This window comes from Xiphias gladius, chromosome 23 (assembly GCF_016859285.1).
Source record: "Xiphias gladius isolate SHS-SW01 ecotype Sanya breed wild chromosome 23, ASM1685928v1, whole genome shotgun sequence".
Lineage (NCBI taxonomy): Eukaryota > Metazoa > Chordata > Actinopteri > Istiophoriformes > Xiphiidae > Xiphias > Xiphias gladius.
The window spans coordinates 13,669,249-13,684,617 of NC_053422.1; the positions used below are offsets into that span (position 1 = coordinate 13,669,249).

Sequence of the window (15,369 nt, forward strand, 5' to 3'; positions counted from 1 at the left end):
TGAGATTCATTGACCCACATTTTGGTTGTGAGAGTGTGTCAATCAAAAACACACACTTGGTATTTAGTTAAATCTTTCAGAGGACATGAGAAGTGTTGTAATGCTTCAGCAACTGTTTGCCTGCAGGCAGGAGCTGCTGGTCATGCTGGAGCTGCCTTCCCCTCAGATGAGCACGTCAAACTCCAACAGTATTTCTCAGTCATGCTAATGGCTTTTAAATAGCAGACCGCCTGAAGGCATCTGTACAGAGGCAGACTGTGAATGCAGACAATATGCAATCAGAGAAAAAGAAAATCACCATCATTTATGCAGACAAGCTGACACTTCATGAGCTCCTCGTGTTACACAGGGTTGACAGATTATTTAGGTATACGCATGCATGCCGGTAGGTGTGTTTGTGTGTGTGTGTGTGTGTGTGTGTGTGTTTGCGGGTTGGGAGTGTTCAGATGCGTCATCGGGCCAAGCTGCACTTGCGTTATTTTAAGTACAAGGTTGACCAGTCGATGAACTTTCGACTCTACTTGCAGACTAGATGATATAGTTCCAGGAACGTAAATGCAAAAGAACAAAACCAGTCAAATTTCTTACATCATTTTTTTTTTTTTTTGATTTGAGACAGTCAACTTTCACTAAAGTAAATTTGCAGATCCTGGAATTTCTTACACACTGTGGGTCTGGGCAATAAAACAATACTGTTTTGTTCAATATTAAAATCTTTTTATTATCTTATGTCTCTTCATATAAACAAAATTGACAGTACTGTTATTTTCATGTTTAGATGAACAATAAATTTAATTTGATCAAAATAAGATTATACAGTAGATACTGTTGCACATATAATTTTTAATATATGAAAATGACAGGAATGTTTGCTACAACCTGTCAGCAACATGTCAGTATTAAGTGCTGCTGTAACTTTCAGGTTTAACACACTGCATCTTGTCTTATTACTTTTAATCCTCAATGGGTTTTTCTTTTTAAACAAGGAACTAATCAAAGACAAAAGCACAGAAAATAAGGAAAAGAAGCTTTCCTTTTTTCTTTTATTATCTTCTCCATTCTTAGTAGAATCACTCAATCCCTTGTCGCATGAAAGAGTCCCCATCGTTGGTCTCCACTGTTGGAACGTTCCAGTTTTTCTCTCCATCCATTCACTATTGCAAAGTAGTCCTCTTCAGAGAATTCCTGCAGGGGACACGGGAAGATACGGTGAGCAGTCATCCAAAGAATTTAGGAAGGAATTTAGGTTTCCGTTGGCTTCGTTGAGTTAATGAATGGTGGTGTGATATGTGTGCAAGTATAACTCTGTGATGTTGGCAGGACTTCCATGCATATGAGTGTGCGTGCTAACCTCAACGAATTCCTGCTTGATGGTCTCTGCTCTCTGCAGCTCCGTTTCAATCACCTGGATGAACTGGGCTGTTCGGTCTTCTGCCCGAACATTGCAGAAACCAGCTCCCTGAATGAACTACAGGAGGAGAGACAGGAGGGGTTGGTACGGGGGGTATAGCAACACCAGCTGGTGGACAGTAGTAACACATCAGCAACACATCTACAGAGCGCGCAGTCACACGAGGACGAAGACTTTGACTTTTTAGGAGTTACTCAATGTGAGTATCTGATTGTTTCACAAATTCTTCACCTTTGGCCACCATGAAGTAGACGTGTCTGTCTGGTATGCATAGTGATGCCTCATAAAATGAAATGTTTTCTAATGGGACACCATAGTGCTCTACTGTTGACCATTTTTTAAAGGCTGTTGCAGTGTTTTAGAGTCCATCATTGCATGAAAAACATTCAAGTAATCCATTAAAGCTACCAAAATGTCTTCACTTTTGCAAAATTTCCTCAGTTAGTTTATGTATTGGATGGTAAAAAGTTTGAGAACAGACATAACAGTGTACTAGAGTGAGACTTACAGTAATAACTTGCGTGCCACTCCTCTAGTCACATATTTGTAAAGCCTGAACGCCTCATGGGTCAGTGTAGTCCTTTCACAAATTATAACATAATTAGGCTGTATGGTATGTTTACCTTGCCATACTGTGAAGGGGTGTAAAGGACATAACCTCTCTGTTTGACATAGGCCTCGAACGCTGGGGTCCAGGGCTTCTCCCCACAGCAGTAGTCACTGATAAGCAACTGGCCACCTGGCTTTAACCATGACTGGATACAAAGAAACAAATGAACGATAAGTAAGTAAAGTTAGACTGGATAAAGTGACAAAAAGGGAATAAAAATAAAATATGTATATGACATGAAAATGTTGCTTTCATTCATATTTTGTTTGTGTTTTGTGAGATTTGCCAGATTTCCTTTCCAAACAAAAAAAAGGATTGGATATCATTGAAATGAAAAATTTGGACTTAATGCTTCTGTCTAAAGTATGAGAAAATGCTCACATGGAAGCGTTTGAAGAGGTCCAGTTTGTCATCTATGTGCAGGATTGTGTCTCTGCTGTAGATCACATCGAAGAAACCTTCTGGGAATGTCCTTTTAGTGGCATCAGCCACCTCAAACTGGACCTGATGGAGAGCACATGTCATCACTGATTTTTTTTTCAACATACCGTTTAATCAAACCATTCTCTGTCGTGGTAACCAACAGGATAAGGGAACATTGAGACGCACTGATGGCAGCTTCTCAGTGATCGCCCTCTCCATGGCGATGTCCACCATGTTGTCTGACAGGTCCAGGCCAAGCACTTCCACTCCAAAGGTCTAAAACATCACATTATCATCGCCATTATTGTAGTCCTTGCAATCATTCTAAACATTATAACATCCCTCTATCCTCATTATTACTATCACCATAACCATGCCAGATTCCTTGGCTCTACCTTTGCCATGTAGAAGTCTCCTCCACCGATGCCACAGCCAACATCCAGAACCGTCTGTCCGGGCTTCAGGTTCAGCAGGTCCACAAACTCCTGTTAGCACAAGATGTAAAAGTTTCAGTTTAATCAAAGCCCTGAAAGATGAACCATATAGAAATGTCTTGAAGTGTCCAGTTTCTCCAAGGATGATGATCAGGATGAAGATATTGAAGGGTGCAGGTTTGACGCTATAGTGTTAATTTAAGTATTTTTATCATTTCATTCATGACTCACATTACATTACAATAAATTTCTGGAAGGCAGGAATTTTAAAAAAAGTAATCATCTCCTACATTTCTTAGCCATTAGTCATGGAAATTTTTCTATAAAAATGCTGAATAACACACTCCAAGATCTGAAGTCTGTTTGAAACAAATGTATTAATTTGGCTTGGAGAGATGTGCATTGCAGAAAGAAACAAAGATAATGGAAACTTTGTAAGACAACAGATTAAGCCTGAGGAGAGAGGAGTATCCGCTGATAAAGCTGCTGTGATAAAGGCCAGTTCTGTTGCTGTTGAAGGTCCTTTGCAGCATTTGTTTGATAACAAGACTAAGAATCTATAGCCACTCTTTCAACTCTGTGAGGCTCTACCTAGGAACAGCAGTGCTTTTAGCTAAATGGTAACATCAACATACTAACATGTTTATACCATGTTCACTGGCTTAGTTTAACATAATAACATGCTAACATTCGTTAATTAGCAGTAGACACAAAGTACAGCTGAGGCTGAGGGTATTTGATCATAAACACAGTTTTGGACATATTGGAATTTTGACTCAAAATCATCTTGACAAATGTCAACCAAGGTGGTGCTAGAGTCTATGATAGACTATGATAGTCTGTACAAAATGTTGAGATATTTCTGGCAGGACCAAAGTGGTGGACCTGATCAGAACTGAGTAAATTTATTTCATGTTGTTGCTAACGTTATTAACTTCAGCCACATAAGTAATTTGCTTGCTGAGATTTTGTAAATCGCATCCCTTTCTTCAGTATTGTTGTATCTTAAGCGGCTATTGATTCCTTCCTGCCAATTTCTTTGGTATTGTCCAGACTTTATTCCTACCTTAGTTGTGCTGGGCCCGCCTGTGCTCACGTAACCAGCCCCGAACATCTTCTCGTAGCGCAGAATACCGCGCCTGGTGTACTGCTGGTTGTCCAGGAACTGCTGGAAGGTGCTGAATCCATTCTGAGTGTTTGAGGAGCGGGGGACCTTCTCCAGGAGCCAACAGATTTGGTTGGGATTGTTTTTCATCTGGAATAGGAGGAGGACGAGGAGGTGATGGAGAGGATGGAGATGGGCGGCGGGGAGTAGTGGGGCGAAAGGAGTGAGGGGGGATACAAATGGGGATTGAGATGGGTTAACTGCACATGTTCACGCCGACATCACACGCTGCTATGTCCATCTATTTTATAATTTAAGTCTTATTTAACATTTGGTAAGACTTTAATGACTCTACCTCAACGTAGGTCTGAACTTTCTTTTTCAGAACAGTGTCAAAACCAAACTTTTGGCCCCCCTCAGGCCCCTCCGATTGTATTGAAGATACCAGGTTGCTGTATTGTGCCTCAGTGCGGTAGCAGGTGGGGTTGAAGTCCCTCTTGCTGTCACCTTGGTGGAAAGTTAAAAGAGTTGAAACGAAATCTTCTCCTTATTGTATTTGTTGAGAAAAAGATAAACTGGCTTCTTTTGCTTAACAGTTATAATCATCTGCGAAACAAACAGCAAATGATGGTATATATGGAATGCAGAAACTGAATCTTGACTGCAAAACTTAAATTCGTCACGGCTGTTTCCAATCTAGCCCTGAATTTTATATGACTCTTTCACTTTCAGTTTCTTTCAGTTACCGTAAATGTTTAAATACTGAATATGATGTAAGAGAGATGTGGAAATTTTAATATTAGCTTGGTACCTGACCGATGGTTGCAGGACTCTCTGAAGAAAAGAAAACCACCGGGCCGCAGCCAGCTGAGCATTTTCTCTATGAAGGACGGCATCTCCTTGTCACTGAGGTACATCAGCAGCCAGTTGGAGAAGATGAAGTCAATGCTGAGGAGAAGATTGAATGCACCAGGAACATTAACCACATTTGTTTTATTTTAATATATCCGTTTTTCATTTAGTGTTACTTTCAGTGTATTATTCTGCTCGTGCATCTCTAACTGTGAAAAAAATTGGTCAACGAGACTGACGGCACTTGCACAACCTGGCAGACTTGGTCATAACTGCCAAAACAAAATGGTGGAAAGCCTAGTCCTTGTTGTATCCAAGTGTCATCAGACAGATATGGTGAAATTGTCCAAAAGTGGAGAATTTCAAGTATTTATGTGATCAAGAGCAGCAAAGCCCCAATAATGATACATTTTGAGAGGAATGGGTTGAAAAATTGCCGTTAAATTAAAATCATCATTAACATGACAAGTTTAAGCCATTATTAAACTAAAGTACAAATTATTTTCTTTTGTCTAAATAAAGCCAATAGTGTGATTTCGATCCAGAGTTTGGAAAAATCTGATGCATCCATTACCCAATGGCTAGCAGATCCAATGGCTACATGGGGATGCTAGTCTGTTTCTGTCCCTTATTCACCCTCCATTGACACGAATGACTTCTTTTCTCCGTTAGTTCGACAACTTGACAAAGTCTACAGCCACGCTAGCAGCGCAGTGAGGCTGTACTTAGATAAATGTCAACATCACCAGACAAATAGAAATTTTTAAGTCAAGGGATCACCAAAGCGAATACAAATCATCCTGAGGGGGCTGTAAATGTGTGAACCAAATTTCATGGAAATCCGTCCAACATTTGGTGAGAAAATTCACTAAAAAGCACTAATGTCAACCTCATGGTGGTGCTATAGGAAAAGTCAAGGGGAGAAGTTCATGGCAATCCATCAAATAGTTCTTGAGATATTTCAGGCTGAAACAAAGTGGTGAACGAATCAAACAGAGAACTGACAGAATATCTGGCCGACATTGCCACTCCTACAGCCACACCGCTATTGTGGCCAAAAATGAGGCTGCAGACCTATTAACACACACCTGTTTTGAGGGACATCCAGCTTTGTGACGTCAGCTTGGATGAAGGTTGCGTTGTTATGGTGACCATTCAACTGTCTGTTCCTCTCCACAAAGCTTTCCATGAAGTCCACAGCCGTCACATGGGCCGCCTTGGTCAGCAGCTGGCTGGTGTAACGTCTGTAGAGACACATGTCGGCATTATATGCACGTAGCTACTGTATATTCATAAGGTGCTCTTCAGTCAAAAAAACCTGAATTTGAAAATTGCCACTCTTCGAGGGAGTGGCAACTCTATCAAAGAACCGACTCTTAACGGAGAAACTATCTCGGCTTCTTGGATAGAAATTAAGTCAGTTTTCCCAAATTCCCAGATATAGACTTGTAGTGGCAAGCTTTCCTGCAGTCTTAGATTTTTATCTCCGAGCATACCACGACGTGCGTGTGAAACTGCTAGATGCTGCCTCTCACTCTCCTTTAGATTCATAACTGGCAGCTGCCACTATAAAAAAAAAAAAACTGTGCTGGATGTATCTCTTTGAGGAGAGCATCACTGGCTCTTGTTTACAAAGCCTTTCTAGAGAACCTTTCATTGCTTGCATGGAAATCTGGGGCTTATTCTGGAGACCTTGAAAACCCTGCCCACACACATCCACCGCCACGCGCGCACTAATGCAGCTGTATGCTCACCCGATGCCAGCTCCCAGCTCCAGCACTCTGCGTCCACTCAGGCAGGGCAGCATGGAGAGGATCTCGGGCAGCTCCTGCTTAGTCAGCTCCCTGGCACGAGAGTCCAGCATCATCTCTTCCACTGTGGCGTCCAGGGAGTGCTCTTTCCAAAACGCTGTCATATTGCTACGAACTGTGAAGCACACAGGTGCTCAGGTGACAAGAACAAAAAGATTACGACCAAGTGGAGGAACTTTCTCACTGCCTGGTCAAACAGAAATGGAACGCGACTATGCAGTGAGACAATGATAATGACCTGTAAATAATTAGATAGATGTAAATAAAAGTGCTGTAGGCTTTGAATTGTTTAGACCGACACCGCTGAAGCAAAAATGCATTCCCAGCTAAACTCTAAAATCAGACTGTAATCAAATGAAGTTCCTCATGCAGAGATTAACAAGTTTAGTTTTAGTGAATTTTTTATAATGGTATCTTAAATGCGTGCACACAAGAGGAAATACAAGTAGTTATTTCTACTCATATTTCCTCGGGAATGTGTGGCAAAGTTCAAGGACTCCTGCCTGTGAATCATCTATCGAGCAGCTCAGAAAACAAAAACAAGTATTTTGACGCAGACAACTAATGTTACTTTCATTCAATTTAAAAGTGACATTGTACAGAGGTGTATGATAACGAATAACTTTTGAACTAAAATTTTTCAAAGATAAAATTCAAGATAAAACATAGACCATGTCCCTTAAACAGATTAACCAGTGGTCAAACCTTTCCCCAGAATTTAGCTGTTCCACTTGTTCTCTATGACAGCGTAGGATGTTTTGCACGCTTTTGGCAACAGGGAATGCGATATTTTCTCCCTCCAGGACACAACAGGTTTTACTTGTATTGTGAAAACGGGGATTAATGCATAGCCTGGTAACTGTAAATATGGTAAATGGAAAAAAAAATCCCTGAAACCCTTACTGACTTACTGACAAATACTCCAAACCTTTCTTTTGACGTCATACATCAACTTTGCAGAAAGCCAAGGAAGCAGCTGGTCTGTAATGCGTCCCACCAGATAATGCAACAGGCTTCAAGACATAATGCAATTCACTCCTGGTTAATAAAAAAAAAAAAAAGCTTCTTAAACTTCCCTGATCTTCTGCTGCTTTACATCCACAGGCTTTGCTAAGCTGTCAGCAGTGCAGCCAAATGGGAAACCAAACTCTAAACTTCCTGTAAAAAGATTGATAACTGCTGTAAGGTAAATGTCTTGACAGAGCACCACCTGGTTCCCCACTAAGTACTGGGAGAAGCGCAGGTTAACATTCACGCAGACAGGTTCTGTCAAATCACTGACACATTCCAGCACAGAGTGCACAGTAGGATTACTTCCACCAGCTGAGTGAACAATTAGCACAAAACAACACGTGGCAGCTCCAAACTTTGGTGTCATCAGTTGCATCAGCTGGCTTAAACCCACGTTTCAAGAAAGTCACACAATCAGACTTTCTCACTTGTAAAAAAAAAAAAAAAAAAAATCCACTGTTACTCTGCTCATACCTTTTTCCATGGCGACCTCTGGCTGATTTGAACCCAGTGTACAATTATTCTACTATGCCCATTCAATCAGGTCAACAGTGGCCTAGATGGTAAGTGGGTTACTATAAGTAACCTCTGCCAGGCCGAGTGCAGGTTCCAAGTTGTGCGCGTGCTCTTTAAATGGCAGCACGAGCGGGTTGCGCGCGGAAGAGGTGGTCGCCAAGGTAGGAAACCGGCCGTTAGGATGCGCTCCGGTCCGGGTGCATGGGAGGGGAGGTAGGTAGGTACATGAATAATCAATCATACGTGGACGAGTGTCTGTAGACCAGCAGACCGGCGTTTATGGCCGGGATTTCCCTGACAGCGCGCGCGCGCGCACGCACGAACGCACGCACACACACGCACACACACACACACACACACACACACACAGTGATAGACCTCCATAAAAAAAACACCCCAGAGAGTCACAGCCACGGCTAAGTCAGCGTGTCGGCGAAGCACACTCACATCTTTTGGCGCGATGGATGGGTTATGTGGAATCGTGAGGTGGCGTGTTCCCCGGTCTCCCTCGCCGGCTCCGGGCTCATCCCCCCCTCGGTTGTGCTGACACGTACGAAAAGTCCCGTGCCATGTGCCGATTGCATCATTGCCTCAGTGCTGTTAAGGTGGAGAGCGATGACTGCTGAGCGGCCGGCCCCTGTTTCACTATAGCACCGTTCATGTTGTTGACTTTTTATTTTATTTATTTATTTTTTTATTAAATTTTGATCAGCCTTATACAAGAGGCCACGCTTGCCGTGCAGTTTTCAGGAAAACGACTATGCTGATCGTGGGCTAGGTGACAAAAAATTCCCCATGTCCAGGAAATCGATGCTATCCATCGATGATGAAACGATTCTCGTGTTTTGACCCGCAGCCGAACAGACTGGTTGAGGGGAGCTACGGGAGGCTACAGGTGCAGCTAGAGCTCGACTTGAAAAAGCTGCGGGTGCCAGTTGACAACTTTTTAACGGTAACAGTGAAGCAGGGAGCACCCATCAGTCCGTAGGCTTCTCAGAGACTGGGGGCATACACCGGGCTGTCTCTTGGCCGTGCGTGCAGAGGTGGCACCTGTGGTGAACCCGGTGATAAACGAGTAGGGGAGAGAGTACATCTGTTTACAGCCACACTATACTGTGTTATGGGCCATTTATTCATTGTTGATAAAGTCTTAATTATGTGGGAAGTATTTACCTGTTCAAGTATTATTCAATATAAGCGTTTATCTTTAGTCAAATAGTGAGTTGAGGATGGACACGGCTCTTATCTGAGGTGCGGGGTGTGTTTGTTGAGACTCAGGTCAGCCTGACCTGTGGGCACAGTAAATCACCGAAAAAGCGTGGTCACTCATTCGTAGGCATTAATTTTGTGTTAGGATTACTTAAATATGATAAATCGAATGGCAGACGAGCCTTTAATCATTTTTCTTTATTAAATCAAATGATATGGATGTTACACCATTGTTTTTGAACTCATGCACCTACTATTTTTTATATCAAGAGTTGGAGAAGATATTACACTATTATTTACGAGACCAAGCAAAGTGCCTAAAAAAGAAAAACACTGGATCAAAGGAGGGGTCAGGTTGTAAAATCCACCAAGGGCTGGACAGGTGGAAAGGTAGAAATACGAATGCTTTCAAATTCTGATTCACTTGCTCCCAGGACCAGCTCAGTTTATTGCATGCTTTTTGACTATATGCAATAAATCAATAAATGACCCAGTGGACTTTAGTTAGTTATTTATTAGGTAGAACTTAATTGGAAAACTGTGTGGTGGAGGGGCACAAGCCTAACTGGCCCTGGTCAGGGTTTCCTCTTCCCACATAATGAATGGTAAAGAGGGGGGTTAAAATATAACACTTTCTCATAAGGCACCTTTTAAGGCTTCATAAGTTTTAACTAAGGGCTTTTTTAATTGTTAATACAAAATAACAATACATAATTCTTTATAGATTAGTTATAAGATATTAGAGATAATAGTGATATTAGTAATGCCAAGTTGTGAAAAATTTAGCTTGCTGCTGAGTCTGTAATAGTCAATGAATGCCTTGAATAAGCCTCAAGGTCTTAAGCCTTAAGGCTACAGTTAAAAAATGTTAATAAGTCATTAATCAAAGTTAGTAAACCATCAGTTATACAGTTGTTGTCTTATTTTATTGATCCATTTATTTTTTCAAAAATCTATTACATCTGCAGCTTTCACAATAACTAGTTATTAAACGGATTGTGGTCAAGATGCCCTGCAGCTAAAAATAAAAAAACACACACGTGGCCAGCCGAGGGAGGGAAAACACCAGCCAAACGATTAATTAACCATTAATCATAGATTTATTTACCTCTTATAAATCCTCACTGGTGTGACTCAAAAGAGTGGTACTAAAACAGGTTTGCTAGGGGGATTCTTGAGCATACAGCAGCAAACTTAGGAGGAGTACCGAGAAGTTAATTTTCCACAGATGTACCATAAGAAGCACGGACAGTAAGTAGCCCCAGATGGAAACCTTTTGATCAGCTGGAATCAGAATGAGAATCAAGTTTATTTACCAAGTGGGCTGCACACACACAAGGCAAAGTCTATATACAGTGCCAGATAAGTTATGATCTGGTCTGTGGTGATTTTACCGGCCTGACTGTGTACTGACTCAGGAGTTCCTGGAGAGTTGACAAGGCCACACCAATGATCTTTTCAGCAGGTTGACTGTCCTTCATAGTGTTTTATTGACATTTTCCCTGGTCGATCCAAACCAGACTGTGATTGTTGTGAAGAGACTTAATATCTGTGGTTGTCCTATGATTTTAAATGCCTGTACCACCTGATGCCAGGAGGGAGACACTGTTGTATGGCTGACACAAGATTGGTACAGTAAAGGTTAAAGCTGCATTAAGTCAGGAATAATCCCCTCTTAGCTGTACGTTTCATAAAAGTAATGGATGATGTGGATGCAAGGAACCATCCAATGGGATTGTGGAACGTACAACTTAGAGGGTTTAACACGTGTCTTCAGTAATATAACATTTTTTTTGGTAATTAGAGATACAGAAATATAGGTCCCGTACCTTAGAAAAGCTGCTTGATGCATTACAATGCAACAGTCACTCACATTCTCTCGCACACACTCTGTAGAGCTGGTTCATTAATTTAGAGCAACTAACAAACAAACACTTGCATCACAAGATATTAATGGACACTCGCCAACCAATTAGAAGCATGAAATCTGAGTGTCCATGGCATAATTGATTTTTTTGTTGTTAGTAAAAGCTTAGAGGCACATCCTCTGCTGTCTTTTTTGTAGTTCCTCTTTAGATCCCAGGATACTATATTGCCTAATGAAGTCCACCATCATCTACACAGTTTTAAGTGTATTCAGCTTCAGGTTATTGTTACTGCACCTGGGGGTGAACTGTTCCACCTTTCGCCTACCTAGGATGAGGCTCCTTGGAGGGGAATCATTGGTGCACAAGGAGAACACCGCCTAACCTTCTGCTTACTTTCTGTCAAGATGTTGGTTGGCAGTGGTGTGGGTGTTGAAGGTTGTGTATTCTGGGTGAACTGAAGTGGCTGTGGTGAGTTCCTGGGTTTATCATATCAACAATGAAACATTCAGATTAATCAGCCAGTTCTCTGCAGTGTGGGTTTCCTGTAGCAGATGTTTTTCACCACACTGTTGTTGGGTAACTGGCTGTAAATATTTTATACTTGTAGTGTCACTGCCCTTACTCAAATTTCCTTTGTGAGTTTCAGTGTCATTGAGTTCTCACTTCTGTTGGCCTCTACCTTGACCTGGTTAAGCTGAGTATGGTTGTGAAATATGATAGTATTTCGCCAGATTTTTTTCTGAGAACACATACAAACTATCCAAACAACCGTACTGAGACTGCCTGGAAAGGCAGGTCTTGGTTGGCTTCCAAGCAAACTTTGGTGCGGTTCAATTGTGTGAGAGTATAGATAGGATGCCAGAATGTATTTTTCAATTTTTCCAAAGTATTGGTGTGACAGTGTCCTATGATAGTCTAAATGTACCCTGTGAAGTTTTTGACCACTCAATTTCTAGTATCTTTTGCACATGCACAAGGACACCTTTGCACGTATACATGCACCTGGCTGTACATGCAGCGTACTGTTGACGGTCTCCCACTATTCCACTGATTGACATTTGATGGCGGTAATGTACCAAGTAATGTAGCAATATGCTAACAAGGCAAGGAAGAATAAGCCTGCTAGCTAGTAAACATGGATGCAAACAATATAGGTTTCAAAGTTTTCCAAAAAATCATGCAAACGACAGGTTTATTAGGCCTCAAGGATATACACCTTTGTATAAATGCAGCCTGCAACATTAGCAAATCCTTTAATCGTCTCCTTCAAACAAATGATGAGGACAAATGAGAAAACTACAAATAAAAAGACTAGGTCGAATTCCCAATAAAGCTGCAGACAATGGAACAAGTATGAAATAGTGACTGAGACGTGGCCCATTAAGACTACATGTTAGCCAGCGGTAACTTCCAAGCCATTTGCAAGCTTCTGCTCTGCACTGCTCCTGATTTCATAACAGCAATGTTGTTTGACAAAATCAACTTAAACATAAGTTAAAGACAATGGCTGTGCTGTGATTTCTGCTTTATTTACTTGTGAAATGAGCACTTAGAGAGATAGTTTCAAGATCATTTATGTCTGTGTCAGCTGCTGTGCGGTCAGTTGAATGAGACACATTGAGAGGTGTGCCTACGGAGGGAAAATTGACGCCTTCGCTACTTTCTAGTAGCTACTTTCTGGTAGCTAAGCTTTGTCCAAACAGTAGCTAGATCCGTCGCTAGGTTCTTTTGTGAAGAAAAGTAACTAAAGGAGTCTGAAAAGTCAGTAAATGTAGTGACAAAGGCTCTAAGTTGGCAACACTGACTACAGTCAGCGGGGCGTTTACAGCCCACCTGACAAGAAACAAGTCATTTTGACAGAGCAACAGCCAATGGGGAAACTCCAACACTCGGCTGGCCGACCAATGGTGAAACTTCATCAGTCAGTCATCGACATTCCCATTTATAGGGTTGGCCCCATCTTTTGCATTCCAGCCAAAAACTAGAAAATGAAAGTAGGCTGGTATGGATGCAAAATACTAGAGTCAAATTGTAGATAAATTCAGCCAGATTACGTTTATCTAAAAAAGATCATATTTGACAGCAAAACTTTTTGACTTCTCAGTACGTCATTGTCCTTATCAAACTACTACTGTTAGTTTCATTCCAATATGAATTATTAATTTTTGTGCTCTACTGCCAACACATCCAAAAAGGAAATAACACTTTGGTCAAAATCTAGAATTAAAAAATACACAAAGATCAATAAATATCGTTTGTATTTACAAAATGGTAATTGAATGAATAACAGAAATGCTTTTTTTTTTCAGCACAGATGAGCCAGATAGGGATTTTAAATGTAATATTTCAATAAATATTGCCTCAAGATGAGAAATATCATAATAATATAATATCATAATAATGATATATTTGATACATAAACATAGACTTATCTATTGATTAGACAGAGAGAGAGAAAAGGCTTTCGGTGTTAAAGCAGAGGGCTAATCTTTGTGTCATTTTGTGCATAAGTGCGCCTGTGAAAGGTTGTTTGTGTGTATGTGTGATTTATTGTTTGTGTTTGACTTTTTGCACAGTTCCAATGTAACCACATCCAAAGTTCAATGAAACCAGACTGAACTAGATGAGAGGGCAGGTTTTTTTTGAGACTTTTAGGCACTGATAGTGATTAATAAAAGTCCCTAGACACGGTCATATAATATCAACATCAGTTAAAAGTACACGTTTATGGTATGATCATGTGAATATGGATAAAGGAAGAACATATTGACCAAAGGAAGGTGTCACCAAGTCATGAATGTTAAAGCTTGCTCATCATGTAAGTGAAACTGAAGTGGTGACCGATTTGTGCTTGTGTGCAATGATTGAATTCCCAATGGATTCTGAATAGTGTTCATGTTAACTTTAGCTCGTCTCTGAATTGGTGATGTGTATTTACACTCGCTGTCCATTTAACTTTGTGTCTGGTGAGTGCCCCTGTACAGATGTGAATCAGAGCCAAGTGTGGAGATGTGTGATTTAGGCGGTGATCATTACAAAAGAAACAAGAAGAATTAAGACAAAGTATAATATATTTAGACTGAGAATTAAATCTTGACCTCGTAAAAAGCAAAACAGTCTCACCACAAAGTTCTGAAGCTTTTAGTCATTATGGACAAGAAAAGTTTTCAAAGTGCCTAGAGAAATGGAAATTCAAACATCTACTGTTGCATGACAGCAACTCCCTCTGCTGAGGAAGATTTTGTGATACAGTAAAAAGCTCCAAATCAGCTACTAAATGGAACTAGTGGTGTCATTGTTTTGACAATGTATTATATATTTTAAAATCACACAAACCGTGTACTTACACAGAAGCAACTTTGGAAACTGCAATAATCTGCAAATATCTGCAATAATGGCAAAGATCTGAAGGATTTCTGTCTCTCATGCAGTTTGAATAGCCTGATAGCCATCTGAGCAGGTAGGTGGTATACATTACATAGCTTTGTTGATGTAACGAACAGCCCACAAATTGGTAAAACGATTCATCTTCAGAAGCTGAACTGTCTCTAAACTTGTCTACCCCTTTATGTGGGAAAGCCACATGCTCTGAAAGTGAGAGCAACATTCAGAGTGATTGTTTGATATCTGATTTTCACTGCTGTTTGTGTGTGTGGCTGTCCAGGCTTGGCCTCGGGCTAGGCCAGTAGGCACACTTCCAGTACATCCTGATCTCAAACTGGAGGTTAAAAAGTGGCTTGCGAAAGCCAGTGTTGGCTTTTTATGAATTCTGGTTTATAACATGAAACTGGTGTATAATAAACACTCTTCCTAGTTTAGAAGGAGGACTTTGATTAAAGCAAAGTCTGTAGAAGACTGGTTTAAAGAAAAGAGAAGCTCAGTTTATTCCTGACTTTGCTTTGTTATGTGTATTTTTATTGTATCCACTTTCACACATACCTTGTACACAAAGAGAGAGCAGATTGGAAATTTGGGAGGCAGTTCATACAGAAAAGACCCAGATGTCATGAGTTTGAAATGACAAATAGTCTTTCAAAATATGAATTGAGGATTTAGAAAATAATTTTGAAAAATGTCACATATTCAGTTATAATGTTCTGCTTTTTTTGTTTTTTAAAG

The 15,369-nt window shown here is 40.7% G+C and overlaps 1 protein-coding gene across 6 annotated transcripts; it reads right to left on the reverse strand.

Annotated features, from left to right (window-relative positions):
* Nucleotides 1-731: 731 nt before the first annotated feature.
* pmt (phosphoethanolamine methyltransferase) lies at nucleotides 732-14,833 on the reverse strand. Of its 6 annotated transcripts, XM_040120635.1 has the most exons (13): nucleotides 8,132-8,485; nucleotides 7,558-7,804; nucleotides 6,590-6,761; nucleotides 5,924-6,079; nucleotides 4,795-4,931; nucleotides 4,339-4,490; nucleotides 3,945-4,133; nucleotides 2,840-2,929; nucleotides 2,631-2,720; nucleotides 2,403-2,525; nucleotides 2,035-2,166; nucleotides 1,352-1,468; nucleotides 732-1,185 (listed from the first exon to the last, which is right to left on the reverse strand). In XM_040120635.1, exons 2-13 carry the CDS (start codon nucleotides 7,589-7,591, stop codon nucleotides 1,075-1,077), a joined length of 1,503 nt encoding a protein of 500 aa, XP_039976569.1. In that variant the 5' UTR covers nucleotides 7,592-7,804; nucleotides 8,132-8,485; the 3' UTR covers nucleotides 732-1,074. The 6 variants fall into 6 exon arrangements, with proteins under 6 accessions (XP_039976569.1, XP_039976573.1, XP_039976572.1 ...); XM_040120639.1 differs by lacking the exons at nucleotides 7,558-7,804; nucleotides 8,132-8,485 and adding an exon at nucleotides 14,598-14,833; XM_040120638.1 differs by lacking the exons at nucleotides 7,558-7,804; nucleotides 8,132-8,485 and adding an exon at nucleotides 8,621-9,156.
* Nucleotides 14,834-15,369: the final 536 nt, after the last annotated feature.